At 55.2% G+C, this 27,503-nt stretch overlaps 3 protein-coding genes across 7 annotated transcripts in view; 1 reads left to right on the top strand and 2 right to left on the bottom strand.

The window, feature by feature from the left end:
- Positions 1–214: 214 nt before the first annotated feature.
- HAPLN3 (hyaluronan and proteoglycan link protein 3) lies at positions 215–4,163 on the bottom strand. Of its 2 annotated transcripts, none has more exons than XM_010717482.3 (5): positions 4,031–4,163; positions 2,763–2,914; positions 2,172–2,543; positions 1,156–1,458; positions 215–1,022 (listed from the first exon to the last, which is right to left on the bottom strand). In XM_010717482.3, the coding sequence occupies exons 2-5, from the start codon at positions 2,884–2,886 to the stop codon at positions 742–744; spliced, it is 1,080 nt and encodes a 359-aa protein (XP_010715784.2). In that variant the 5' UTR covers positions 2,887–2,914; positions 4,031–4,163; the 3' UTR covers positions 215–741. The 2 variants fall into 2 exon arrangements, with proteins under 2 accessions (XP_010715784.2, XP_085090109.1); XM_085233983.1 differs by lacking the exon at positions 4,031–4,163 and adding an exon at positions 3,870–3,987.
- Positions 4,164–7,638: 3,475 nt separating this feature from the next.
- On the bottom strand, positions 7,639–14,154 carry MFGE8 (milk fat globule EGF and factor V/VIII domain containing). Of its 3 annotated transcripts, none has more exons than XM_003209526.5 (10): positions 13,967–14,154; positions 11,923–12,048; positions 11,626–11,751; positions 11,390–11,503; positions 11,002–11,183; positions 10,770–10,925; positions 9,869–10,013; positions 9,014–9,216; positions 7,976–8,131; positions 7,639–7,867 (listed from the first exon to the last, which is right to left on the bottom strand). In XM_003209526.5, the coding sequence occupies exons 1-10, from the start codon at positions 14,037–14,039 to the stop codon at positions 7,724–7,726; spliced, it is 1,425 nt and encodes a 474-aa protein (XP_003209574.1). In that variant the 5' UTR covers positions 14,040–14,154; the 3' UTR covers positions 7,639–7,723. The 3 variants fall into 3 exon arrangements, with proteins under 3 accessions (XP_003209574.1, XP_010715783.1, XP_085090079.1); XM_010717481.4 differs by having other exon boundaries at positions 9,014–9,198; positions 13,967–14,153; XM_085233953.1 differs by lacking the exon at positions 11,390–11,503.
- Positions 14,155–24,900: 10,746 nt separating this feature from the next.
- Positions 24,901–27,503, top strand: part of ABHD2 (abhydrolase domain containing 2, acylglycerol lipase) — a 39,510-nt gene continuing 36,907 nt past the window's right edge. The window contains exon 1 of one of the 2 annotated variants that reach the window (XM_085233818.1): positions 24,901–25,040. The gene's annotated coding sequence lies outside the window, so the exon portion shown is untranslated. Of the gene's footprint in view, positions 25,041–25,211; positions 25,237–27,503 lie in introns of those variants that run through there. The other variant, XM_003209525.5, reaches the window with a different exon arrangement.

The raw sequence follows: 27,503 nt of genomic DNA, 5'->3' as shown, positions 1-27,503 counted from the left end.
AACCCACTACCAGCAGACATCTGCCTTTGATTCATCCTCTGCCTTCCAGAACAGGGTTTAATTTGCACTCATTATGAGGCGGCTCAGCCAAGGTATGAGGCATGCATGGCACATCCCTCACTGCTCCATGCACATCCTTGGGTGTCTTGCTGGGGGATCCCAACTTCCCTCCATTTCTCGCACTGAGACAGAAGTGGGGACACTGCCACATTGCTCCAGGGCTTACTCCGCTGATTTATTTAGAAGAGGTCCAGGAAAATACATCATCTTTTTCATAACAAAACACTTGAAAGAAGAAGGCACCAGAGTTCAAATGGGGTCCGGGCGTGGGGTGCATGGATATAAGGCACGAGCACCACCACGGGGACAGGCACAGCAGCATCCTTCAGTGGGATGGGACGAGACTGCAGCAGGGATGGGATGCAGAGGGGCTGGGATGTAGGGGAGATGCCTACTCCATGCCCTGGTCCCATGCAGTCAGGGACACGGAACTAGGATGGAGGGAGAGGGGCTATCGTCCTTGCATGTAGCCCATATGGAGCCAGTCCCCTGCTCTAGAGCAGGATGCTCCAGCCCAGCCTCCTGCTGCATTCAGAAAGTGTAAAACATAAAGGAAGAAAAATTCAAACCAAAGAAGTTTCCCCCTACCCAGTCACTCCCAAAACAGCCCTGGGTACACCCAAGGCCAGGCACCGTTGGAATGGGAACATCCTCAGGCCGGGTAGGAACCCTCCTCATTCTTTATCTCTCCTTGTAGCAGAAGACTCCAAACCTGCCCTTGCTGGGGAAGCCAAAGCTGCGCACGCCGGGCTCTGCAGGGCCGCAGTTGGCACGGGGCTTGGCGATGGGGTAGCGGACGCTGCCATCTGCCAGCCAGCCAGCATCGCAGCGGTCCAAGCCGTGGAACTTCCACGCAGAGTAGAGGTGTCCCACTTTGGCAATCTCAGCGCCAGCGTCCTGGCACGCCTGCTTGGCTTCCTCCAGCGTCATTCTGATTGGGTGTTCCAGGTAGAAAACCTCCCCTATAAAGGAGAGCGGGATCAGGAGCGGAGTGCATGGGGCTGAGCATCACCCGCAGCATCGCCGCGCGCCGTATCCTTAGGGACAACAAGGACATGGGATGCCACCACGTGGCGCAACCCCTTGGGTACCCACCTCGGAGTGTGGAGGAGAAGCAGAAGACATCAAAGCGGTGCAGGTGCCGGTGGCGGGGGCCGTAGCTGCGGATGCCCGGGGCGAGGTGCACCCCACCGCAGGGTTTGCGGGGCAGGCGGATGGGGTAATGCACGGTGCCGTCAGCCAGCCAGCCCGCGTTGCACCAGTCCAGCCCCTCGCTCCAGGCCTGGAAGAGCTGGTGGAAGGTGGCGATGAGGGCACCCTGCTCCTGGCACACTCTCTCGGCTTCGTGGAAGTTGAGGCTGTACTGCCCGCGGGGTGGTTGGTAGGGGAACACGATGCCTGGGGGCACACGGGGTGCTCAGAGGGCAGCAAGCCCACCCACCCCAAAGTCAAATTCTATCACCCCAGGGTGCAGGGCCACCAGCAGCACAGAGACGCTCTGGGCACGCAGCCACCAGCAACAAGATGCCAGCGACATCTGGTGGCACAGAGACAGAGGGGCTCAGTGCTGGGGACACGTGCAACCACGCATGGGGACAGCACTGGTGCGCACAGGGATGGGGATGCTCAGTCTAGGGTAACAGGGACATATGGAGCACGGCCCTAGCACACACACAATGTCTCAGGGGGGTGGAACATCGCCATGGGAATACAGTCTGCAGGTACAGGGACACAGAGGACAGTGGGGCACAGGCTGCTCAGAGCTGTGGGTGCCCCATCCCTGCAGGTGCTCAAGGCCAGGCTGGAAGAGGCCCTGGGCAACCTGAACTGGTGGGGATAACCAGCCCATGGCAGGGGGTTGGAGGGAGATCTTAGATGTCCCTTCCAACCCAAGCCTTTCAGTTACGAATACCATACAGGACGCCAACAGGGAGATGGCCAGACCTTTGTCATAGGGATGGCTGACCCATAGGAAAACACAAGCCTACAGCTCCCCACTAAGCCCCAAGGCTGAGTATCTGAGTATCCCAACCTCTTTCTGCCTATCCTTCTGCTTTCTCCCAATCCACCCGCCCTGCTGCCACCCAAGGGCCATGCTGGCCAGTCCCCACCTCGCAGCCGAAGCTCCACCACATCACTCGCATCCTCCAGCCCATCGATGACCTCACAGCGGTATTTGCCATCATCCTGCAGGCGCACATTGCTGATGAGCAGCGAGGCTTCGCGCTGTCCGGTCCGGTGGAGGTGAGCGCGGCCTCGGAAGTCCCCAAAAGCCATGTAGGTTTTGCCAATGGCCACCAGCACGTCCTGCTCCTTGGTGTAGTCATCTCGCAGCTTGGACCACTTGATGCGGATCTTGCGCTTGGCCTCAGATTCGGGTTCGTGGTGGTAGTGGCAGGGCAGGGTGACGTTAGCACCACTGAAGCTATAGATGGGGTCTTTGGAGGTCTCCACCACCAGCCTGACCCCATTGAAATCAATCACTGGGGACAAGGAGGGAAGATGTGAGGGAATGGTCCTCACCTCTCCCTGCAGCTGTTCCACTCCCTCCCTCCAGCCACCTCCTCAGCTGCCTGAGCATCCCCTGAGCACTCCATATGCTCCTCTAGGCTCCCAATATGTGTGTCCCATCCCCTTCCTAGAGGTGAAGGGAGCATCTCAGCCTCTTGCCATGACTCTCTAGTTCCCTCAGCCCGTGGTACCTTTCTCGTGCCCGTTATCATCGTCATTCATGACGTGGTTGTAATAGAAGCCGTTGTAGAAGGGGTGGTAGGAGTTGACCAACTGCAGCAGGGCAGCCTTGAGGAGCAGTGAGAGCAGCAGCATGTCTGGGGAATGAAGCCGGACCCTGGGCCTTCACAGAATCATAGGATCGTTAAGGTTGGATAAGACCACCTAGTATGACCATCAACCCATCCCCACCACGTCCCTCCGTGCCACATCCCTGCAGTTTTTGAACACCTCCAGGGACGGTGACTCCACCACCTTCCTGGGCAGCTGTGCCACTGCATCACTACAGTTTCAGATGATTTTCCCTAGTATGTGACCTGACACTCCCCTGACACAGTGGCAACTTGAAGCCATTACCTCTCATCCTACCAATGTCTAGAAAAGTACCAGTGTTCCCTCTGCAGCTGGTTAACCACCCACAATTATTTCAAGACAGCCCCACACCAGCCACTCTTCATGCTGTAGGGTGACCCCAAAATGGCCAATGTTCCCTGGCACACAAGGACACAAGCAGAGGGGTGTCCCCATGCAACACACCAACCACATCCCATAGGAGAATCCCGGTGCCCCACATCCCCGCAGCCCTTCTCCTGCTGGCACCCAAGGGTGACACTCAGAGCGGGCAGCGGGGCTTGCAGGCTTCCCCGGAGCCGGCAGAGGGGGCCCGGCACCCACGGAGCCTCCCTCAGCCCCTGCAAGGAGGGGTTTGACATCCGCACCCCACGTTGAGATGAGGTTCAGGAGTGCTGCAAGAGGGTGCCGGAGTCCGCAGCGGGGACACTGCTGGGGACAGAGGTGACCTCCGGCCACGCCACCAGGGCAGGGGAGCGCAGCTGGATGCTCCCAGCACGGGATGGGATGGTACCCCATCAACCCGGTGCCACTTCTCTGTGCTACATGCACACGCACAGCCACGTGCTGCGGGCACAGGGCGGTGGGACGGGCACGAAGCACCCGCAGCCTCACACGTTGGGTTGGGGACACTGAACCTCACCCCGCTGCATCCCCAACCTCACGGCGTGGTGATGTGCCAGCGTGCCAGCATCCTCCACCGCTACGCCGGGCAGCGTGGTGCTCACCGTGCTCACGGCGCTCGTGGCGTGGAGCACGGCGATGTCCAGCAGCGATGCCCAGCACCCATGCGGTGATGCTGTCCCTGCCGTCCCTCCTCATCCCACACAGTGCCTCACCCCATGTGCCACCCGTCCCCGTCCCCAGCCCCAGCCCCTGCCCCACTCACGGCGGGCAGCAGCAGCAGGCAGCGGGCAGGCTGCAGGCAGATGCAGTGTGTTTAGGACTCTCAGAGTTGAGAGGAAGCAGCTCCAGGGCCTGCCTCTTAAAGGGAAACACACGCTATTCCCAACCCCCTGCTCTCAGGATGGAGTAGGGGTGGGTGCCCCGAGCCCCCTGCCGGCCTGTCACACCCAACCAGAGCCGTGTGCCCACACTGCATGCCTCTGCATGATGCGTTGCTCACCAGCATTGCCCAGTTCTAGGGAGAAGATGAGGGGAAAGGCGTGCTCCATTGGGGATGCTGAAATCTTGGGGTGAGCCCCACGATGCCGTACTCACAGCCGCACGCCCCGCCACAGAGCACCTTGCATCCCACCACAGAACCAACTTTTGGCAATGGCAGTGCCATGCAAGCACACTGTGAGAGTGCCACGAGCACGAGCAGCTCTAGGATGGTGGGTTTGGGAGGTCTGTGCCAAAACCTTTAGACTCTCCAGCTGCACCCCTCTACCAGGGCGTCACCCACGTAACTCCAGAGCCACCCCCAGGCTGGGCACTGCCAGGCCTCGGGGCCACGCGTGTGCCCTGACCCTGCTCTGCTTTGTTGTTTTACGGCGAGGAAACGAGGCGCGGGGCCCTGCTCCCTGCTCCCTGCCCCCTGCACCCTGCCCCACCGTGCAGGATGGCGTCAAACCGGAAAGAAAACACCGTGTGTGAAAATAAAGCATCCGCCGACCCCATCCTGCAGGCACTGAGCCCGTCTGGCACCAGAGCGGGCTGATAGGGGCTGGGACACGGCGGTATCAGTTATGTCCCACGCGGCTCTGTCCCCGTGGGAAGCATGGCTGGGATCATTGGGACGCACAGGGTCTCACAGCTCTGCTCAGCCGTCCTAATTGAGGGACAGAGATACAGAGCGTGGGTGCTGCGCTCACAACTGAGCTTCGGATGCTGAGGGGCACAGTTAGTGGGCACTGTTGGCGGTAGGTAGATAACAGGACTGGATGATCTTAGAGGTCTTTTCCAGCCTTAATGGTTCTATGATTCTCTGACGCCGAACCGCGTGGCACTGCCACAGGGTCCCCATGGAGGGGCATCCCCAGTGCGTGACGGCCGGCACGACGCCGCGCTGCTCCGTGGCCCACAATGGGGTGATTACCTCTCCCAGCACCGTGTCCTCGTGCTGCAGCCACACCACAGTCTCCTCCCGCCGGGGCACGCTGCTCCTTGGCGCTGCCACCCCATTGTTTGCCAGAGGAGAAAAAAGCTGCAGTGTGCCCATAGCACCCCGCAAAGAGCCCGCCCTGGGAGAAGGGTGCTTTGTGACCCCCATCCTCGGTGCTTGGAGGATGCTCCTGGAGCTGGGCTTGGAGCTGAGCTCCCCAGGGATAGATCCGGGTGGGTCTGTGGGGCAAGCAGCGCTGTGGGGTCAGCGCAGATCCACCCCAGCAGTGTGCGAGATGGGCACGTGTTTGGGGACGGATCAAACAGAGCCATAAAGGTGTCAGCTTGGCTGCTCAACCTCAGAGCCGGTGAATGGCAGCTTCGACCTGGTCCTGGAAGGGGATTTCTCGGCAAAACGCTGCTTGCACAGGACGCTGCTCAGTCTCTGCCAGCAGATCCAGAGGGAACCCACGCTTGAGGCTGGAAGTGGGGAGGGAAACACAGATCTGCTGCAGGATGGAAGGGGCTGTGAGCAGTGCTGGGTTTCCGGGTGCTGGTGAGAGGATGCTGTCCTGCGGCTGCTTCCTGCAGGCGGGCAGTGGGGTGCCGCAGCGTGCCAGCCTTCCTGCCTCCAGGAACACCATCCCAGGGCAGGGATGGGGGTCTGCGTAGGGTGAGGGAGCCCTCACTGCCCTCAAGGGCAGCCCCGGTGCTGGGCAGGAGGAAGGAAATGTTGTGGGGCAGGGAAGGGCTCAGAGCCCCTCAGTGGGGCAGTGGTGACAGATGCAGTGATATGTGGATTTGGCTCCTTTTGGCCTCCCTGCAGAGCCTTCCCTACCTCAGAGCTGTCTCGCCAGACTCAGAGCAGGCTGCCTTTATCTCTGCTGCTGCTTCCCGGTGATAAGAGGGCACGTCTGGGTGGGAGTGTTGTCCCCCCTGCTCTCTATCTGGGTGCTATTTGTCTCCGAGCAGCCATAGCTGTGGTGAATGCAGGAGGTGATGGAGGGATGCAGGGGGCTCTGGGCCATTCATGTCAGCTTCAGGGATCCTACTCAGTGGTAGAGCTCCTCCACCACACCCCGGTGCCCCTTGTCTCCCAGGTGTGGGATCCCAACCAGCAGCCCCCATCCTGCACCATGCCCAGGAGGTTTGGCCACAGCCTCCTCAAAGCTGCAGCTCTGAGAGCGGTTTTACTCCAAGTTGGGGATCTGCTCCAGGATCAAAGCCAAAGGAGGATGCGCAGGGCGTGGGTGCTGATAGTAGTTTCCCATCCCCACGTCCCATTGCGTTGTGTTCAGCCAGCTGCAGGCACAGGTTCCAGCAGCTGGGGTGGGGTGGAGGCCGGGGGGAGGATGTATATAGCCTTGGTACTGTTTTTTGGAGAAAGGAAGGGAACCAGGAGGGTGTGAGGGCAGGAGGGATGCCTCTGAGAGACAGCAAGCACAGAGCAGTGAGCCAACAACCCAAAGTCTCAGTTTTAATACTGTCAACAACACCCTGGAGCAAGGCTGTGCCACCTGGGTCCCCTCGGTCCTTCCCAAAGCCAGCCCAGCACTGTGGCCACATCCCAGACCAGTCCACGGGGACAACGGTGCCACCAACACTTTCCTAGCAGCCATCCCACTCGCTGGCTCAATGCTCTCCCACTGCCCATCCCAACAGCTCCAGCATCGCCACCCCAAAAAGGGAAAAATCAGGTTACAAAAAGGATCAGGGGTCTGTTTTGCGGCTGTTCCACCACCTCCTCCAGCTGCTCCATGGCAATAGTGTTGGTACCCTGGGAATGTGATCAAAAGGGAAAAAAAAAAAACATTTTTGAGATCCCCCTGGCTTGGGCTGCAGGGTGCCCAGGGTAGGCGTCCCTCACCATTCGACCCCACAGACCTATGGGTTTGCTCTCTTGGGGGCTGGGAAGGGCTCTCAGCTGCCAAAAGATCAGTGCAGCAGGAAGAACTACTGATAGGAGCAGCCTCTCCCCCTCTCAGCACTCCCCTCACACTATGCAGCGCTGATATACAGCCCGCAGAGAGCCCCAGGGCCTGGCAGAAGGGATAGGGCTGAGGTTTGCAGCTCCTTCACATGGCCATGCAGGGAGGAGGGATAGTAGAGGTTAGGTTTGGTCCCCCACAATGGCTGAACCCCAAACTACGGTGCAGTGCATGCAGGGCGCTGCTGCTGACTGCTGGAAGCAGAGGGAAAAGGGAGAAAAGTCATCTCCAGGCTTAGGGGAGGCTGCAACCAAGACCTGCGTGCAGGATACGGTCCCACAGCCAAGATCCATTTGCAGAGGAGGAGGTCTCACTCACAGCTTGTAGGGCAGAAGGGCAGGAGCCATCCCGCATGCTACCCAGAGCAGCCCCATAAAGTGCAGTGCTGCAGCCCCAGCGCGGGGCAGGGGACCCCCTGAGGCAAGGCAGCGCCCGGAGCCTCCCTCCAAAATTCGGGGAGGAGGAGAGGGAGGTGTGAGCGGGAGGTGAGTGGGGTGGGCAGAGTGTGGGCCGGGTGATGGGAATGGGGCTGTCCCTCCTTCATGCCCCTACTCGTCACAGCCCAGCAGCTCGACACGCAGCGTGATGCGGTTGTGCCAGGCCACAGGCAGGATGCGCACAAAGCGGGCATGGAAGGGCACATCAAAGACATTCTTCTTGTGCGAGTAGTTGTCACTGTTGCCGTGGAAGATCTGGGGGGAGAGAGAAGCAGTCAGCATCACAGGGACCCCGACACCATTTACGCACGGCCCTCAAGCCGGCAGGTGTCCCCAAACCCCCGCAGCTCACTGTCCCCATACCTTGGTGCTGTTGGTCTGGCTGTCCCTGTACACAGTCCAGGAGGTGCCATTGTCACTGTATGCCACTTTGTAGGCTGCCACGTACTGGATGTGGCCAAAGTCACGAGCTCCCTGCGTAACGATGCCCGTCACCTTCTTCTGGTCCCGAAGGTCGATCTGGAATAGAGATGGGGCTGAGTCCCTGGGTACTGCTCAACCAACCCCTGCCCCAGCAGGGCATTAGTCCCAGCAGGAGTAACAAAATGCTGTGGGGAAATATTTGACCCCTGAGCACCCTCAGGGCAGGGAACTGCTCCCCACGCATCACTGTGGCTGCTTTGGCACCTCGTGCTGGAGAGGTCAGTGTGGGAATGATGGCAAAAATCCAATTAAAAAAAAAAATAATTAAAAAGGACTCTCAGAGGAAATGCATTCCCAATGGGAAGTGATTCTGGATGAGAAAATACGCAGCTGAATGCAGGCTGACATTTGGGCTGCAAGGGAGATGGTTTCTGTTCTGTTTGCTTTGCTTCCTGCCCTGCCACACTGCGTTACTTGTGCTGGCAGGGTAATGCAGCTAAAGAGCCAAAGGTCTCCTTAATTTTGTTCCTTTTTTATGTTCACTGAGGGCCATACTAACTACACATATATGTATACATTTATATATATATATGGGTGTACATGTGAATCTACCTACACATCCACAAGCACACAGCCTTCAGTGTCAGAGCGCAGCGCAGTGTCACCGCAACCCCGCTGGGAGATGTCCCGATAAGCTGGTTCACTCCGGGCTGAGGAGCAGCTGCTTTTAATCATTCCCCAAATAAAATTAAAAGCGGGACAAATATCTAAACAGCTTTGTCCCATTATGTCATGAAATCATGTGAAAAGTATAAAAACAGCGGAGCAAAGGAAACCAAGAAGGAAATTTCAGAACTATTTGTTCCCATTCCAGACCAGGAATAGAAGCACAAACCTGATCCTTGCTGCAAAACAGAGGGGAGGAGTTGGGCTGGGGTGCACAGAGGTGTGCCATGAGCCCTCCCAGCCCTTACCCACCTGCAGCCACTCGGACTGGTCATTGTGCAGTGCTGTCCAGGCATTCGTCTTGCCCATCTTGTCCAGGCGGGCATAATGGGGATACCAGGTAAAGGCATCAATGCCCCACGTCTTGAAGACACTGGAGGCTGTGATCTGCTGGTCAGAGATCAGGCGGGATTTCATGCCCAGAGGCTCCGAGCAACCTGCCGTGTTGAAATACACTGTAACACAACGGTTTATACAGACAGTGAAAGGGAAAGAGTCCAAAGCACCATCACCCGACCGCAGCCAGCAGAGCCCCACACGCCCAGTGACACATCCCCGTGGCCATAGCAGGACCTGGGAGCACAGGAAAGCACCGCAGAGGTGCAGGGATGCAGCTCACCAGCTCTCCTGGTTACAGCCAGGATGGTGTTTTCAGAGCAGAGCTATTCCCTGCAGCACAGTGCCTCCTGCTGCAGCCACGCAGCACAGCCCGGCACAAGGACACACCTCGGTCCTGGGCAGCAGCAGGATGTGGCCCAGAGCCCAGCGCCAGGCACTGCCTAGGACGTGTGCTTAGCAGGAATGCGGGGAGGCGAGGGGCAAGCCGAGGGCTCTGGCTAATCATCAGTCACGTTTCCCACGGGACTTTGATCTTCTGCTGCTCGTTAAGCCCTCCCGCAGGAAAACCAGCCGGGTCGGGGCTCAGATAGGGAACAATGAGAAACCACAGACTGAAGTGAGACGGCTTGGGAAGGGTAAGCAGTGTGAGAGTGCAGCTCGGCCCAGCTGAGCTGTGGGATTAACGGCCCCTAAAGCTCCCAGCACCATGAGAAGAATGAACACCCGCTGGCCAAACGGGGACCAGCAGTGGCCCAGGGGGGCATTTACCATTCATCTCGCAGCCGATGAGCTCGAGGCGCAGCGTGCAGGCGCGGCGGCACACCACGGGGTAGATGCGGATGAACTGGGCTGTGATGGGAGGGTCAAACATGTTGGTCTGCATGGTGCCGTAGTCCACGTTCCCCTGGAAAATCTGACACAGCACACAGGGCTGAGCCCCCAGCATCCTGCAGCTCCCTGCCCACTGCACGGGGTTTGGTGTCCAAAATGGGCAGAGCAGGGAAGCTGGGCTACCCGAGGACTGCACGAGCTGGCAGCATCCCTAACTCTTTTAACACAGCAGCTGTGGGCTGCAGTCCCCAAAATGTGACGCCTGCTTGAAAAGAGTGCTGTAAGGTCATGTTTACATGTGTTTTTTTTCCAGCATTGTGGAGATGAGTGAGACTTTTTGTTAGTTAAAGCAAGGCAGGTATTCCCAGCCCTTCCTTGGATGCAGAGAAAGCTGTCAGGATGCATTTGCCATTAAAAAAAATGGAGAGTGCTGCACTCTGTGACTTGAGGCTGTGAGATACACAGTGGGCTTGTGCTCAACACAGAGCATTGCAAGCTGTTCACCAGCATCTGCAGACCATGCCCACATCCCACCATGTGTCAGCTACAAAATCATTATCCAAATGACCCCAGTAAATCAGTGCTGCTCCCTTGTCTGCACTATGAGTTGTGGGTGCCCCATCCCTGGAGGTGCCCAAGGTCAGTTTGGGTGGGGTCCTGAGCAGCCTGAGCTGGTGGGAGACAACCAGACCACAACAGGGGGTCGGAACAGAATGGCCTTCCAACCTAATCCGTTCTATGATTCTATGATATGATTCTGGTCAAGCAAATGCTGCTGAGATGCCTCTCTGCGTGGTCCTGACCCAAGCCCAGCACCCAGCCCCATATCCCAGCCCACCTTGTCTGTGTTGAGCTTCTCATCCTTGCAGAAGGTGAACTCACGCCCATCTAGGCTGTAGGCCACCTTATAGGCACGCACGTACTCCGCCTTGCCCACACGGCGAGCACCTTGTGTGACAATGCCAGTCAGCCTCATCTTCCTCAGCAGGTTGGCCTGGAGAGGACAAGAAGGTGAGCACAGTCTGCATCCAGACGTAGACAGACCTACACTTTACCCTTCCCATCAGTACTTGGATCCATGGGCTCTTGTCATAGTTGCTGGAGGTCCATGCGTTGACAATGCCGTGGTTGTTGAGGCGAGCGAGCTCCGGTCCCCAGCGCTGGAGGCCAAGGAAACCGTAGTAGACGGAGGAGGCTGAAAGCTGTGCATCAGAGATGGCCCCTCCTTCCATGCCCAGGGGAATGGCACAGCCTGAGGATGGCAGCAAAGGGAGGAGGTGATGAGGGAACAATGCCAGGAGCTCATTTGCCACTATCAGAGTGCTGGACAGGAGGTGGCACCTCCACCTCCGTCAGGACCAGGCTCAGTGCAGCACACTGGCATTGCACTGCTGATGATAGCTCTTCTATAGAACAGGAATGGAAAGGGATCTCTAAGCATCAGCACCGGGGACTTACGGGCATGGCAAGTCTTCCCAAAGAAGGGAGAGGGACACTTGCAAGCGTAGTCACCATCCATGTCCACGCAGGTGCCCCCATTTTTGCAGGGCTCTGAGGAGCACTCATTCTTGTCTAGGAGACAGAGGAGTGGGGGGCTTAGGAGGTGATCTCAGAGCCAGGGCATCCCCCAGAGCAGAGCCCTGTGGTCCCCGACCTGTCACCTTGGTGTCCCCTTAGTTCCCTGCTGTACTTACTGTTCTGGCAGTGCACCCCATCATACCCTGTGGGGCACTTGCAGATGTAGTCAGTGAAGACGTCCCCTCGATTCGGGACCAACTGGCATTCACCATTGTTGTGGCAAGGATTGGGATGGCAGGGGCCTGGGGAAAGAGAACGGAGGAAAATGGGTTCTCAGCTGGGCACAGGTGGGAAAATAAGAGCACCCAGGGTGTTTTGAGGATACAGTACGGTTCATTTCTGAAGCAGTCAGCACATCCTCATTGTGTGCCAATCACCTGTGATGGAAACACAGGTTCCTCCCCAAGCCTCACCTTTTTCTGTTTCATTGCAGTCGATCCCAACAAAGCCTTCAGGGCAGATGCAGAAGAAGGGGGTTTCGTTGATGCCAGTCAGGCAGGTACCCCCATTCTGACAGTAGTTCACACTGCAGAAGTCACCTGCCAGCAAAGCCACATGTCGGTGTTAGCCCTCCCAGTGCTGGGCAGCAGCAACAGCCCGGCTTCACGTGGAGGTGGCCCCATCCCAGGCTGGCAGGAGAAGCCCAGCCTGGTGGGACCCATGTGCTGGGTATCTCAGGAAGGGCAGCGACCAACAGAGGTAGCCGGGACAGGCACGCAGGGCTCCTTGGGCACAGAAAAATGCGTTAGGCAGAGTCTGAATGTCAAATCAGAGCCCAGGGAACGCTGCTGCGCCAGGGAGCAGGGCTAGCCAGCTGGGGCACCGTGCCATGAGCAGGACAGGATTATTGCAGGGAATCAGGCAGCTCACATTGCTGGGTTTTCCTAACAAAAGTTAGCATTTGCAAGACAAAACATTCCTTGTGGGGGGGCCCCACGTGCCTCAGCTCAGATGCTGGAGGCACAGGAGGAAGAATTGTCCTACTCTGTGTGATGCTGCATGGCATCAGGGAACTCCCCCCACCTCCAATGTATTTTGCCCTAGCAGCTGCAGAATAGTAGCACTCTCCATAAACACGGAGCAGATTTCCACCAGCGTGGCTGAAAGTTGTACTAATTGCATGCCAGGTGCTAGAACAGTGCATCGCTTGGTGCCAGCTCTTTGCTGAGCTCAGAGCAAGGCTTGAACTCGGGTGGAGACCAAGAGACCACCCCCACTACCTGCAAGCCCTGCAAGCAGCAAACAGCATAGCTCTCATTAGCCTAAGCTATCACTTAGCAAGCTCCTATCATCAGTCTTTTAATAGCAGGGCTCCTCCAAGGTAATCCCACTCTTCCCAACGCTCCACAACTGCAGGGTGCGCACTGGGAGCAGGCAGGCCGGGCAGAACCCGAAGTTACACGCCGATTGCAGTGTCTCCCTCAGCCCAGCCTCGGGAGGCAGAAAAATTTGGGCAGCGGTTCAAGTCGCTGCTGCACTGCCCAGCGCGTTCCGCATGACCTCATGCTCCATCAATGTGCTGCCATGAGCTACGGCGCGGGAGGAGAGGGCTCAGGCCGATACACCGGGACACCTTTGCCCCACGCAGGTCTGGGATGCATCCCTGTGCTGAGGGTCCCATGGACAGCACTGCCAGCGGCCTGCAGCTCCCTGTGATGCGTGCTCCTCGGCAGCACAGAGTTCCTGGGGTGGGACGCAGCAAGCAAAAGAGAAGCGGTGTAAAATTCCCCACATTTCTTCCCAGGGTTGGGACGGGAGGGGTCCCGCTGCTAGATTTATGCTTTGCTTTTTGCGAGTAAGCAAACTCTTATCCTCTCCCAGAATTATCCCGTACGCTCTGCGTCTCCTCGCCAGCCCCTGCCCAGCAGCACAGCACACAGGTCACGGTTTCTGCTGGAGATTGAGATGCTCCTATTTCTCGGCCTTCTCAGAACGGTTCAGCACCTCCATCCTTCCCACGTGCATTTCTCTGGTCAAGGCCAGCGCTGCCACAGACTGGACAGCCAGCAGCCGAAACAACAGAGCAGCCACAGCTTTGGGAAATGTTTGCTTCTATGAACCCATGGGCTGGCAGGAAGGCAAAAACAACATCCTCTGAAACCCAGCGGGGCTTGGGGAGGCAGGGTCAGGGCTGCCTGCACGGGCACCCAGAACGGCCCCAGGAGAGCCTCCAGCAGCACCCCTCGACCCATCCCACAGCCCGCACGTGGCTCTGCACCCCTTCCCCCGTTCACCCAATCCCTTTGGGGTCACGCACCCCATCGGGACGCACGGGAGGTGCCGCATTAACCGCTCCCAGGAGCTGTTTACACTGCTGGCACGTTTATCCTCGCCTGCAAGCACGGGACATAGCGCGGCTCGGTTATGCACGGCTTCCAGGTTCCGTTCTACCCGTCCCCCTGCGCTCTCAGGGCTGCGCACCCCGGTCCCGTCCCGGGATCACAGCACCCAACTCACCGGCCACCACCACGAGCAGCGTGAGCCCCAGCACCAGCAGGAGCAGCGCTTGCCTCTGCCTCACTGTCTTCATGCTGAGTGCAGTGCCGAGCCGAGCCGAGCCGAGCCGAGCCCAGCCGAGCCGTGCAGCTCCACTCCACCGCGGTGCTCGGGGCGGGGAGTGACTCAGCCCAGCCCGGCCCGGCCCGGCCCGGCCCCACGTGCTCCGCTGCCCGCCCCCGGGGCGGTCCCGGCCCGGCCCCTCGGAGCCCCGCAGCGGCTGCCCCGCGGGTCGCGGCTACGGGCGGAGAGGATCGAAGCAAAATGGGCATCGTAGGGCGAGGTGCTGGGTTAGCAGCCTGGAAGCGAGGCGCTGGGTGTGCAGCACGGCACGCTGCAGGGAAGGCTGTCACGGTGCGAACAAGCTGATCTTTGAGTGGTGTCCGCTCAGACCCTGTGCTGGAAAAGCCCCGCTGTGTTTTCCAGGGTTGGTGCCAAGTGAGGAGCTCGGCCCCACAAGGCAGGAACAGTGGGGCTAAACAGTCTCAGGTTGAATTCGTATTCAGCAGCAACCGCTTCTGAGGAGGGTACAGGAAACCACACGGTAAATGAATGCAGGACGATTTGCTTCTGCGCTGGAAATCCGCTCCTCTCCCTCCTCCCGAACACAAAGCTGATCTTATCTCCTCTTGCAACATGCCCCGTTTTAGAATTAACTGATCAACTGCAGATAGTTCCATGCTGCTCAGTGTTGACTCTTCCCCAGAACTGCAGCTCTCCTGGCTCTGGCACCTCAGCAGCTCAGCCGTGTTGCTCTGCGCTGTAACCCACCTCATTTTCCATCCCCGTTCCAGCACCCAGCCACTCAGACACAGTGCCTTTGAGGTGCAACCAGGTGCCCACGTCCCACTAACAAAGTCCTGCACATATCCCCAGAGCAGTGGGGCGTGAGGAATGCGGGGAGCACTCATGCACACAGTGCCCGCACGGATTTCCATTTGTTAGTGATGGAGAGATCAGCAAGCCTTTAGCTCCTGCACGGTGAGAAGCAGTGGCTGGAAAGGAGAGGATGGGATGCAGTGCTTGCTTTCTAACAACCCCTCAAGCTCAAGGTAATTGCTGCTGTTGTGTTGAGTGGAAAACAAGGTCAGGAGGAGGAGAGCACAGGGCAAGATTCCCAGGGCTGTACACAAGCAACTAGGACAAGGGTGTTTATTTTGCTGTTCAAGGGGCAACTGCCTGGACGTGTCTAAGAGAGGATGCGGGACCCAGAGGGAGCTACAGAGAAATCAGCAGCCTCTCTAAAAACAACAAGCAGAATGTTTTCCTTCTGTCCCCTGGGGCACGAATGTTGATGTCCCTGCTAACATGCATGGGAAAGGATATGAAAAGCAGAGATGGGGAGGGCTGGCAGAGCCTTGCTCCCTGTAGGATCCCTGTCCCGGCTGCACGAGGCTCCACAAATGGGGACCTGTAAAGAAATGGTGACCCCTGAGCTGCTGGGCTGGGAGGACCCTGTGCTGGGGGATCCCAGCTGGAAGAGGAAAGAAGCACATGAAGGGAGAGCAGTAACCTGTAAAGCACAGGGAAGTGGTGATGCATGAAGACAGCCCTGCACCACACCCGGCTTCATGCAGCCAAGTTTTCGCAAGGGATGGCTCTACTTGAAAGAGTTGGGCAGGTCAAAGGTCAGGCGTAATTTCACTCCCTTCTGCAGGGACTATTTAGGCCGTGTTATAGCAGGATTTACCACTGGGTTTGGTTTCTCCTTTGGGAATATCTTCCAAGCCCAGCAGTGCTGTAACCCTTTGTCGCACAGATAGCCCTCTCCTGGGCCACAGAGCTGGGGTGATAAGGAAGGACATAGTGATGGGGCTGCATGTTTCTGAAGCACAGTCCTTTTTGTTTCCAATCTCATACAGAGATGTTCCCCTTGACTGAGGCAAACAGCCCCCAGCTTCCAGTTGCTCAAGAGCAAAATCTGTGCCAGCAGCTGCCAGCCATAGAGGCCCATGGGTTTCGTCTCATGGCCCGTGTGTTTGCAGCGATTATTGCTGCAGTTTCGGCTATTATTTCTGCTATCCTTCTGTTACGAAGTTCAGTGGCTCAGGTTTATCTGGCAATCAGAGCAATGTTACACCCAGGAGGATTCCTGACCCACTGCAGCCACCCCAGTGCTGAACCCATCCCATTCCTCCAGCAGCTCCATACAAAGACCTGGGAAGGTTTGTTGCCCCGTGGAATAAAGCCTCTGTCCTGCCACACATCTGCTCTTCCGAGCAGGAGAAGCCACTCACAGCACCATCTCAGACACTTAAGCCCCAGCCTGCCCCTAATCCCCCTAACTGGATAACCCTGTGTTCAGTGCCAGCATCCCGAGCCTCCCACAGCCCAGTCTGCCCCACGTCACCATCCACCGCTGCCAGCTCATGGTTTCCGATGGCTGCAGGAGACATCTGTGGCCAGGCTAATCCTTGCATCTGGCTCAGCTATTCTGTTTATTTTCTAGAGGGAAAAAAAAAAAAAAAAAGAAAGCTTTCCAAATCCTCTGCCCTTTCCATGAAAAGGGCAATGGTTTCTTTAAACATTAAACTTGCAGGGATGCTAATGCTCAGGTAGCAGGAAATTCAGGGCTGTCTGAAGGAACCTAGACACTGAATATCCTTAGGGCATGGAAAGCTCCTTATGAGTTCCCTTCGGGGTGTGAATCAAAAGGAAGGCAGCAAAGGGCAGCACGCTTCCCCGGTTTGCTCAGCTCCTGCTGCTGATGGTGTCAGGGCTCAGATGAGATCCTCACCAGTTCAGCTTCAAGTCCTTTGCTCTAACCTCGGTAAACAAGATTAGATCCAGATTAGAGCTGGTGTGTCTGTGTAAGGTGCTTAATGTAAGCACCTTTATATAACCCCTTCTTGAATTCAAGTGCTGTGCAGTCTTTAAGGTTTTATGCATGCTGTTTCTCTAACAGAAAAGGTGTTGCTTTGTTTTCACGCTACGGATGGGAAACCAAGGGCTGGAGGGGCTTTAGGAGAGCACAGGACTCCCTTCTTTTGGTCTATCTGACAGGCATGGATGTGGGCTCGGCCCCTTAGAGATGTGTTCTCAAAGCTCAACCCAACCCAATCTGGGAGGAACTCCTGAGGTCAGCTTGGCTGCTGGTGGTGGCAGTTCACCATAGTGCCTCCCAGGATGGGAAGGACAGAGCAGACCCGACACTCAGCCCCCACTCCTCAGCAAGAACTGGCACTGTGTTGCAGTGCATGACCGAAACTGCTCATCGATCAGCATGAGTGACCCTGGCATGCCCCACTGTGAGCAGATGCCACGGGCAGATAAGCCATGTCTCTTTTGTTCTGTTTTCAAGAAGCTCTTGGCAAGCTCCCCCCCTTGACAGAAAAAAAAAAAAAAAAAAAAAGAAAAAAAAAACCCACTAAATTGCACACTTGATAACTTTATCACCTAGGTTCCTCTGATAAGTGAGGTTTTATGGCAAGGGACAGCTCTCCTGCTATCAGGACAGCTCCTTGCTCAAGCTATCCGTGTGGTGCACGTGTTCTCAGCATATGCTTCCCCTGCAGGACCGTAGGGTCAGAATGAGCTCCTGATCTGATCAAACACCTGGGGCCCCACAGCACTAATGCTTTATGAATATGTACCAGCAATAATGAACTTTGGGTGCTGGGCCAAGAGCTGTGGGGAGCCCAGAACCTGTCCTACCGGCTGGTTGAGGGTGGTTTGCTCATTAGGGCACGCTCCCTCCTCCATCCCACCGCCTATCCGTGCAGGAGAGGCTCTGCCCAACCCTGGGCCTCCTTCATTTGCCAAACTGCCTTTGATCTCTGTATCTCACAGGGTAATTAGAAGGCTGAGCCCTGCCTCGCCCCCTACCCATGCCTCCCCCTTGCTCTGATCCCCCCAGAGCCAGGTAAGGTGACTTGCCACAGCTCTGGGATGTGTTTCATCCTGAAGAGAGGCAAGCTTGGTGCCTTTTGAGGTGCATTCCAGCAGCCACATCTATGGCTGCAGTGGCAGAACACAGAGTCCCGTCTCTATTTCTATGGGGTCGTACCTCCAACACAGGCCCTGCAGCCCACAGCAGCTCTTGGAGGCCACCAAGAGCCCCAAGAGCCCCCCACGCAGTAGGAGCTGCTCTCCCAACCCAAACAGATCCTGGTAGGGTTGAAGCTCTTTCCCAGGTGCCTCCGGCCCCGTGGGCTGCATCCTGTAGAGCCACAGCGGAAACCACAGCAGCAGCATGCTTGGCACCAAGCTCCACGCCCAGGAGAGCCGGCTCTGCTGCCTGCTCCTCCTCTGCCCAGCTCCTCCTCTCCTCATAAGGAAATGAAAACAAACTCCAGGCCAGACATGTGTCCCCAATGAAACCCACATGTCAGCACCAGGCAGAGCTGCTGCTTGCTCCAGGTGCCCAGACCCAACAGGGAGGATGCATACACCCAAGGCACGGCACACCTGGGGAACCTCCATAGGGTTTTTAGCAGCAGACACGTGGCAGAACACTTCTTAGTGCTCTGTTTTGCACCAGACCCTCATAAAGCCTCCCAAGCAGGAAGGCGTTTCTGTCTCCCCGCCCAGAGGTTTACACTAACACATGTTTAAGCCATCTACTCTGCTAGTCAGACCCCAGTCCTCCTCCTCCATGGGAACTTCCACTTGTTGGTGACCTTGCCGAGGGCTCTGGGAGCAGTGTCACCCACGGCAGCAGCTGTCACACCAGCAGCACTCCAGCACCTGCACTTCTGCTGCAGCTTTGCCCACGCCACCCCCTCTGCAGGCATCAGAGCTGCCCAGACCTCAGCTGAACTGGAAGGACAGAAGAGGTGGGAAACAACTGGAAAAAGAAGCCAAGAGAACAGGAAGCCTGCTCCCACTGAAACTGCTCTCTTACTCTCTGTGTCACAGTGACAAGGGTTGTTACAATCTCCAGAGAGAAACATTTCAGCAATTTTTCTGGCCAAGGAGAGGATCAGTTTGCATTCTGCCAACAAATCCCCTCTTGGCATATCCACTTTACAGCTCCCTTCTGCTGCCTTGCCACCCTGCCCCACAATGCAAATTCCTCTTTGCAAACCCCATGCATCCCAGAGGCTGCTGGAGGACTTACATGGGCTCAGCTCCAGGGCTGAATCCCCAGCTGCAAAAGGGCTGCTGCCCTGGCAGCCCCAGAAGGTAAACTGTGACCCTGAGGTAGGTGCAATCCCTTCAGGGCTGATGTGAAATGGGGTTCCTTTGCACTCTTCTTTTGTCATATCCGTGTCCTCTGTTTTTTGGGAAGTTATCTTCTGCAAGACCTAGAAATGTAAGCCACATCTGCGCATTGCCTCGCATGCTGCAGGCAGACGGACAGACAGACAGATCTGCCAGCAACAAGGAAAGATAGGGAGGTGGCAAGGCTGCGTTTTGCACAGCACGTGCAGCCCCACGCAGGAGGCACATTCACTGGGGCTGCCTGTGGTTAGCTGGCATGCTTTGCAGGAGCAGCCAGCGACGCAGAGAGCAGCGTGTTTGGGAGCATGCCGTGGCTTTGCCTAGTCTTGCAGCTGCCTGCCAGCTGCTGCACAAATACAGCCCTGTCTGCCGTGCCCCCCCTGCCTCCCACCCGCTCTGCTCCTTGCAGGGCTCTGGGATCAGCCTGGCATTGGTGTGCATCTATTTTATATTTTTTCCTCCCTACTCTCAGCTTCATCTTCTGATTTGTCCCCCATTGTCTCACTCCTCTCCCCCACCACTACCTCTGTCCCCTCCCTTTTGCTTTCTCATGCATCCTTCTAACTACCCATTTCTCCTACATTCTTCCTCTTTTCTTCCCATGTCCCAGCCTAACCCTGGGACACCTCTTGCTCTGCTCCATCTGTGCAGTGCACAAATGAGACCAGCATTCATCCAACCCCAAAATGCAAACAGAAGCTGTCTGCAGGCTTTCCATACTGTATTCCACAGCCCCAAAACAACAAAGCCCTGTCCAGAGGAAAGCCAGCCTTTCTGCATGTCGTCTTCTGGGGGTTAAAATGAGCTAGACAAGGCTGATATTTTAGTGCGAAAGAACCTTAGGGGTGTTAGTAATCACAGCCAGCACCTTGTTCTCCATCTCACCACAAAGACAGCACTTTCTGCACCCTTTTACCTGTCTTTGAAGGGGTGCTGGTTGTGAGGGAGGAGGCTCCCATTCCCTGCAGCACAGCACCCTCTAGCCTCCACTAGGGCCACAGCTCTGTGATGGTTTGGAAGGAGGACCTCCAGCACCACCACAACCATTCCAGCACGATCCATTCCTGCCCATGCACGCCCAGCCCTGTGCAATGCCACCACGGTGTGATTACTGTGTAGCTCAGAAGTTATGCAAAGGGTGGATTCCAAGGCAAATTCATGGATCAGGACCAGGGTGGTCACCCCAGCTCAGGATGCAGCAGCAGAAGTTCCTCACTTGGCTGGGACTGGCACATGGGGATTCCTTCACACCCCAACCCTCAGCTTTCCCCTGCCTCCTAACACTCCAAGGCATTCCCTGCATCTTCCCACCCCCTCACACAGCACTCACCTCCCCAGCCCAGCAACAAGCCAGTTTCCTCCCCCACAACCCATCCCACCTCTGTCCCAACATCCCTCCCAGCTTTCTTTCTACACCTCCATGAAACAAAGCTCTGGCTCTTTGCTCCCCATCACCATCCCCCAAACCATAGCCTCATTTTTTGTTCCCACCATCATCCAAACGCAGTTTGTGCTTCCCACCTCTCAGCCTATCCCAATTCCCACTATTTTGGCACGAGGCAGTGGTTCTGCCTCTGCTCACTTCATTTCCATAAACACTAGGAAGTGGCTCTTCCCCTTTCCCAAAGCAGGAAAAAATCAGGGGACCAATAATCCTACAATTCACTTCACTGAGCTTTTCTGTTTGCAGAAGTCCCCAGCTTATCCTTTTCATTCATCACCACTTCTATGGCAACTTTTCCACAGTATTTCACAAGCAGTCCCTGAAAAAGTGTGGCTTTAGCAGCCTCCCTTGCTGTCTTTCTGAGGCTGGATAATCATAGCCTTTCCAAACTCCAACCTCAAGAACATAGTACAACGGCAAATGTCAGACAGACCACTTGGAATTAAACGGAAGGCAAACAGTTTCCTTTATTCAGTATGACATCTTGGAAGTACTCCAGGAGAAGCTCATACATCTCTCTGGCTTTGCTACATTCATTTGTTCCATCTTGCTTTCTACCAACAGCTCCCCTCCCTGCTCGCTGCCTGCTAGCTGCCTGCTGCTTGCACTCCACCTCCCCAGAACACCAAAATACCTCCTGGCACCTGCAGCTGTGTCTTAATTTATCAAAATTTGGGACAAAATGGCTCTGAATGAACAAGAGGCGGTATCACAGGTGGCTGCTGTTGGGAGCAGGTCTGCTCAGCCCGGCAGCTTTTGGTGCAGAGGTCTGGGATCTCACCTCCCCGGACTCATGGGAAATCTTAGGAGTATTTTGGCATGGATTCATCTCAGAGATATAGAGAGGGACCCCTCCCCTGCAAGGCTGGGACTGCCTGGGGAGGCAGCAGTGTCCAAGTGCCATGGGGCACCCGGCAGCAGGAACCAGGGTCACTGCTGGTGCGGGAGAATGGTTTCGAAAGCCTCTTCCTCCAGCCAGCAGCTGTGGCTGGACATGGGGTAAGAGGAGTGAGCTGGTAGTCAGGAATTTGTGGACAGAACCAGCTGAACGCAGCCTGGTAAAACACTCAGCTGGGTGGTATTTCTCTTTTGGCCTAAAGAATGCAACAGCCAATCTGCTTTGAAACGATTAGTGAAGGTCTCTGTGCCGGCAAGCAGAGCCCTCTTGGTTTGGCAGGAAAAAAAAAAAAAAAAAAAGAGTCAGAATGTTTCTAGCATTGGGGTAGAAGACATTCAAGAAGAGATCAGGAAACTCTGGTTTATAAGGGGATAAAGGGGTGCACAGCAGTAACCCGGTGAGGCTGAAGTTAGTCAGTGAGTTCTATAATTAGGAAATAAATAGCATGCTAAATAAACCCAGAGCTGAAGCTTCTGAAGAGAGCGACAGAGCTGAAAGTTGGCAATGAGCAACCGAATGAGAATGTGATGGAAAAATACTGAGCAGGTGGGCCACGTGCCACCTCCACGGATGGTTTGTATGATGCAGCCATTCCCCCATCCCTGGCATTTGACTCCTTACGTTGTCAGCTCCCCAGGACAGAAGGCTGGTCTATTTAGAGATCTGCAAAGTGCTCATTATGCTTTTAGGCACCATTTTCAGAAAACACGTAAGAGTCCAAAGAGCGCTGTGCATCCAGATCCAACGGGCTCTCAAACAGCAGAGTGCTGCAGCCGGCAAGTCAGTATTTCATAGGAATGGCAGAGAATGCAGAAAGGAAAAATCATTGCCTTTGTTTCCATCTATAAAGCTTTTCTGTGCTCACATGTCCCTGACAGGCACTTCACTTCCTTTCAGCTAGCAATCAAACCCTGTATTCCCTCTTTGCTGCTGCTGCATTGGCAGAGATCAACACCCCAAACTTTTCTCCAGCAAAAACGTTTCATGAGAGGTTCAAACTCCCTGGGTGTCCTTAAGTGCATCAGTGCATTACGAGTTGCTGACCAGGAGAAAAGGTGGGCCAGTGAAATGAAGTAGAAAGGTCTGAAATCCTTGTGGCAGCAGCGGCCAAAAGAGAGAGATGTGAAGAATAAAAGGTCACAGGTGAGTGTCAGCCTGGCCCAGCACTGCACCAAGTTCTCTCTGCCTGGTATCTCCCCAGTTTCTGGGTTTTTAAAGGCAAAATTACAGTCAACCTTTTCTTGACCTCACTCTATAGAGGGTAAGTGCACAATGCCACTTGGCAAAGCAATATATTGGGCCTCTTTTGCAGTACCCAGGCTAATCAGAGAGAGATTCTCCTGTACCTTAAGCATCACAGTGCTGCGGACATCCCCACCCCACTTTGGTGCAGGAACATCAGACAAGGACCTCCTGGCCTGGACCTGTCAAATCACTCCCTATGAGGTAGGCGGGCTGGAAATGGGGCTGGCTCTTCCCAGCACCCCCTATTTCCAGGATGGTTTATGCAACTGCTTGGATGGCTTTTCCCAAGCATGAGCTGTGTGCTATGAGTGGCACAGCTCCTTCCTGGCTGTGAGCCACCTCCTGTGCACAGCACTGCTCCCACACCAGCAAGCCATGCCATGCCGTGCTAATCATCACATGGGTTTGGCTGCAGCAACATCAGCTCCCCACGCACTCAGAGGGAGGGCAGCTTCCTCTGCAAGACACGACTCGGAGGCTGTTTTAACAGCCCACAGCAGGGTGTGCATTCACTAACACGTTTGCTTCCTTCCATCTATCTCAGCTCCCACACTAGAAAGCGCAGCTGAAACAGCCTGATTTTCTCCTGGGTTCCTCCTCCCCCATCTGGAGATTCAACAGCTTTTCACCACATCCCTTCTTCTTGCAATAACCAGACAGCTCAGCAGTTGGGCCCACCGTCACATCCATGTGAGAATTTCTGCTGCCACCTATTCAGTGTTTTTCTCCCCTGGTTCTCGGATCTCACTCCTCACCATGCCTGAGCACCTCTGCCTTATGTTTTACTTCTCTCCCTCAGCATGAAGCGGGCAGATAAGAGTTTGTTTTGTTTTGCTTTGCAGCAGTTTGCTGAAAGCTCTCTTCTAACAGGCAAACTTTTCTTGGGTCTGAGAAATGCCCAACAGCCTCAGTTCAAAGTAAAAGCCCTGCCTGGAGGCTCAGCACTGCTTCGCTCTGTGTTTTCCTGCAGTCCTATGGTGAGCAGCAAGGTGCAACTGGAATCAGCTGGTCTGCAATTGGGTGTAATCAAACTCAAACATGCCTCACATACTTGGGTAGCAGGCTGATACCGGAAGTTTATCTAATAAGCCTATCTTGCAGCTTAATCATAAGCATAACTCAGCTGTATTCAGTCACAGCAAACGTCAGCCTAGCTGGGTCACCATCAGGTCTAACAGCCACTGTACACACCAGACATTGCCGTAAGGTTAATTAAAAGCTGTCAGTGAGGAGCTGAGCTTAACTGCAAGGTGCAGATGGCATCTGGAGCTGGGGATGAGCACGGCATCACCCAGCAGTGCCCTGGCTGCCTTTCCCACCGCTCCCTCCCTCACCGTGACTCAGTGCACAGCAGTTACTCATCTCTCCAGATACACAACTCTGGAAAATGTGACTGAGAGCTTTCAGGGAGCTCCAATTCCCGGTAAACAGAGGTAATGAAATGACTGACATCAGGGAAAGGATTTTTCCATCTGCTTATATAAAGCGACTGAAAACACGTCTAGGATGTTGATGTTACTGGGATCAGAACACACAGCTCTTCTGGGACACTACCAAGAGAACTAAGCGTGTAAACATCGCACTGCAGACATTCCTTCTATTATTATTGCTTTCCCTCTGTGACCTGAGGTGTGCCCACAGCCCGGTGAGGACACGGTAGCCATTTTGGAAGTCCTAAATGGGCCACGTCGTTGTTAAACGATCACTTTTGGTCGGTCACACTGTAGACCGCTACTACCGCTGTGTCGCACCTGAACGCGTTTTGACGCGATGCCGGTGGCCAGCACCCCGTTTTGCTCCCTCAGGAGAGCCCAGCCTCGTAATACTGACAGCCGCGGCGGTCCCTAGGACCGCCCTCCCTGCGGCGGGGGTGCAGCCCCAATGGCAGGAAGCGGCTGGAGACGAGACTCACGCCTCACCCGCCCCGCCCGACCCCACCCTGCCTCAGCCCCGCCCCGCTCCGTAATGGCGCCCGCAGCCGCGGCTCCCCATAGCCACAGACATCCCCGCCCCACCCCTCCGCACACGCCAATCACCGCTCGTCTCCCGACTGACAGGCTATTCAGCCAATGAAACCGCACATCCCCACACAGCCGCGCCGCCACCACCCAATGGCACAGGAGCAGCCGTGCCCTCAACCCTCCCCTCAAGCCAATCGCCGCGCGGGGTGGAGCGCGAGCGGCGTGACGGCGGGGCCAATCGGAGGGCGAGGGAGGTTGCTAAGGGGCCGCGGGTAGCGGGCCGCCGCAGACGGGCGGGAGCGGCGGTGGAGGCCGGGCCTGCAGGTGAGGGGCGGCGGCGGGGTCCCGTCCTTGGGCGAAGGCGGCCGGGCCGGCTCGGCTCCCGGCGGTGCTTTGTTCGCCCTGCGGCGCGCTCACCCGTTCGCGTTCGGAGAGGCTGTGGGGGATGGGTTTCGTTCTGTATTCGAGTTCCCCTCCTCGAACAGCTTCCTCTTACTGTCGCTGCGCGGTCGCTCAGGCGGTAAGTTCCAGCGATTCCCGTCTGCTCCCTACAGATCGCTGCCGCGCTCCCACATCATCGCCGCCTCCTGCGGTCGTGGGCACGTGTGCCTGAGTAGTCAGCGGAGCGCTGCGGTGCCGTTTATCGGTGGTTATCACGCTGCTGGCGCTGCTCGCGTTGGCGTGCGGTGATCGCTGCTGATGTGCTGCCCATCAATCGCAGCCTCGGGCCATTTACGTTCCTCTCGTCTGACTTTGGGAGCTATCATTTCCTCCTGCGGTGTTTGTTTGTTTATTATTGCTTCCTGTGCCCGGTGAGCCGTTCTGTGCTTGACGTCGTGTTGGTTGGCTGTTGGTCCCTCTTCTCGGCTCATCTCCTTCAGCCTCTTTCTTAGGTGCTCGTTCAGCTCTCATGAGAGCACCCTGAATAAGTGATCTGCGCCCTCCTTGTAGCAGTGAACGCAGCCTTTCCTCATCCATCCACCCTTTATTTTAGTCCCAGAGACAGCAGCAAGAACAGGAGGGATTGCGAGGAGCTAAAAGGTGATGTTTGGTCCTTCTGCTCTCCTGTCTCATCCTTAAGAACAGTCATTTTTCAGCTTTTTCTCTGGCAGGTCCTCAGCATTCCTCAGCGAATTACCTAGGTAGGGGATGAGACTGATGGAGGATTGCCACATTCTGCCTTTTTTAGGGGGTGAAATCTCTTCCCTTTCTGACTTCTAGAACACCACAGAGGTTGAGTGTAACACTTTCCATCCTGCAGAACTCTTTTTGAAGAAGTTAAACTAAAAATGGATTATTTCTACTCGTCTTGCAAAAGCTGTATTTTCACTGCACAGCAGGTTAAGTTTTTAGTGTTTCATAAAGCTGCATTATTAAATGTCACGTGGAAACACGCTGAAGTGGACTCTGTTCTGTGATGTAGACAGCGAAAGGTGGCAAAATGACATCATTTGTCTGTGACAGGCAAATGGAGAGTTTGTCCAAATCTTCCAAGTTACAACTCTACTTACAGATATGATTTTATGTTCAGTAGAAAATGGTGGCTTTACAGCAGTGATTCTGCCCCTCTGTAGCTTAACCTCACTGGATAATGAACATATTCTGGGTGCTGCTGTTATGCTGTTACTCACCTTTCTTGCTCTTCTCCTCCTATCCCTTCATCCTTCATGCTGCTAGCTCTGACAGTGCCAAAACTTGGATTAAGTTAACAAACAACAGGATTTAGTGAAGTCTATAGTAGGGGTATGTAAGACTGGGGTTGTTAGTGCTTGTAGTTCCAATTGAATGATTCAGACATCAGCTTCAGCTGATATTACGTGTAGGGCCTGCAGATCATATTGGTTCAGGCTTTGGAAACACATCAAGCATCAGAGAAATACTGGCATGTGGTTAGCTGAGTGTACAGGAGAGCTGCGTGAAAGCTTGATAAAATTAGCAGGTACAAAACAGACTCATAGCTTAGCTGGCATTATTGAAAGTTCAGACTATTTCTGCCTTCTTATGGTTGTGTCGCAAGTTAGAAGTTTAGCATTTAATGATATGCTTCACCTTCCTGATGCACTTGTTTGCAACAAATCTAGGCTGATGTTGTCATTAGAATATTAGAAATGGCCAGGTAGCCTAATACCATGGGAAAGGCTTTTCTCACTGGTGTTGGAAATGGCTGTGGCTCATGGTGCTCTGCAACTGATTTTGTGAACTTTCCAGCAAAAGCTGAAATCTTTAAAGTTCTGCTGAAGCGTTGGAGTCATTCACTTTTGTTGAGCTTCTCTGGAAGGTCTTGTTTATGATGCATTAGAGTACAGCTCCGAACAGCTATTAGTAGCGCGTGCTGTAGATCAGCTGTTTCTATATATGGAAAATGAACTTCTGAACAAATATTTGCACTTCTTCAGCCTAACTGATTCTTGAAGATTATGCTTATAAGCAGTTTAAATAACAAACCAATCAAACTCAGCTGATTGACTTGAGTACCAAACAGTTCATTTCAATGTGCAAGGACAGTCTGTCCTTCTAGAGAAGACAAAGTCTCACTTGTCCAAAATGTGTGGGTGGCAGTGACGCTAACCTAGTCAGGCAGTGATCATAGGCCCTTTCATCTCTAGGAAGGCTTGTTTGCCCCAAGGCTTGTCTTTTCTCCATCTGTATCAACTGACTTGATAATTTAAAAAAAAAAAAGAAAGAAAATATCTCTGTAGCAGCCTTGCTCAGCCAGCATTGGGCAGCAAAATGCTTGACAAAGCAGTTTTGTACGACCCAAGTGCTTGAAGCATCTTTGTGCCTGTG

Source organism: Meleagris gallopavo, chromosome 12, assembly GCF_905368555.1.
Source record: "Meleagris gallopavo chromosome 12, MGAL_WU_HG_1.1, whole genome shotgun sequence".
Lineage (NCBI taxonomy): Eukaryota > Metazoa > Chordata > Aves > Galliformes > Phasianidae > Meleagris > Meleagris gallopavo.
This window is presented reverse-complemented; position numbering and strand designations above follow the sequence as displayed.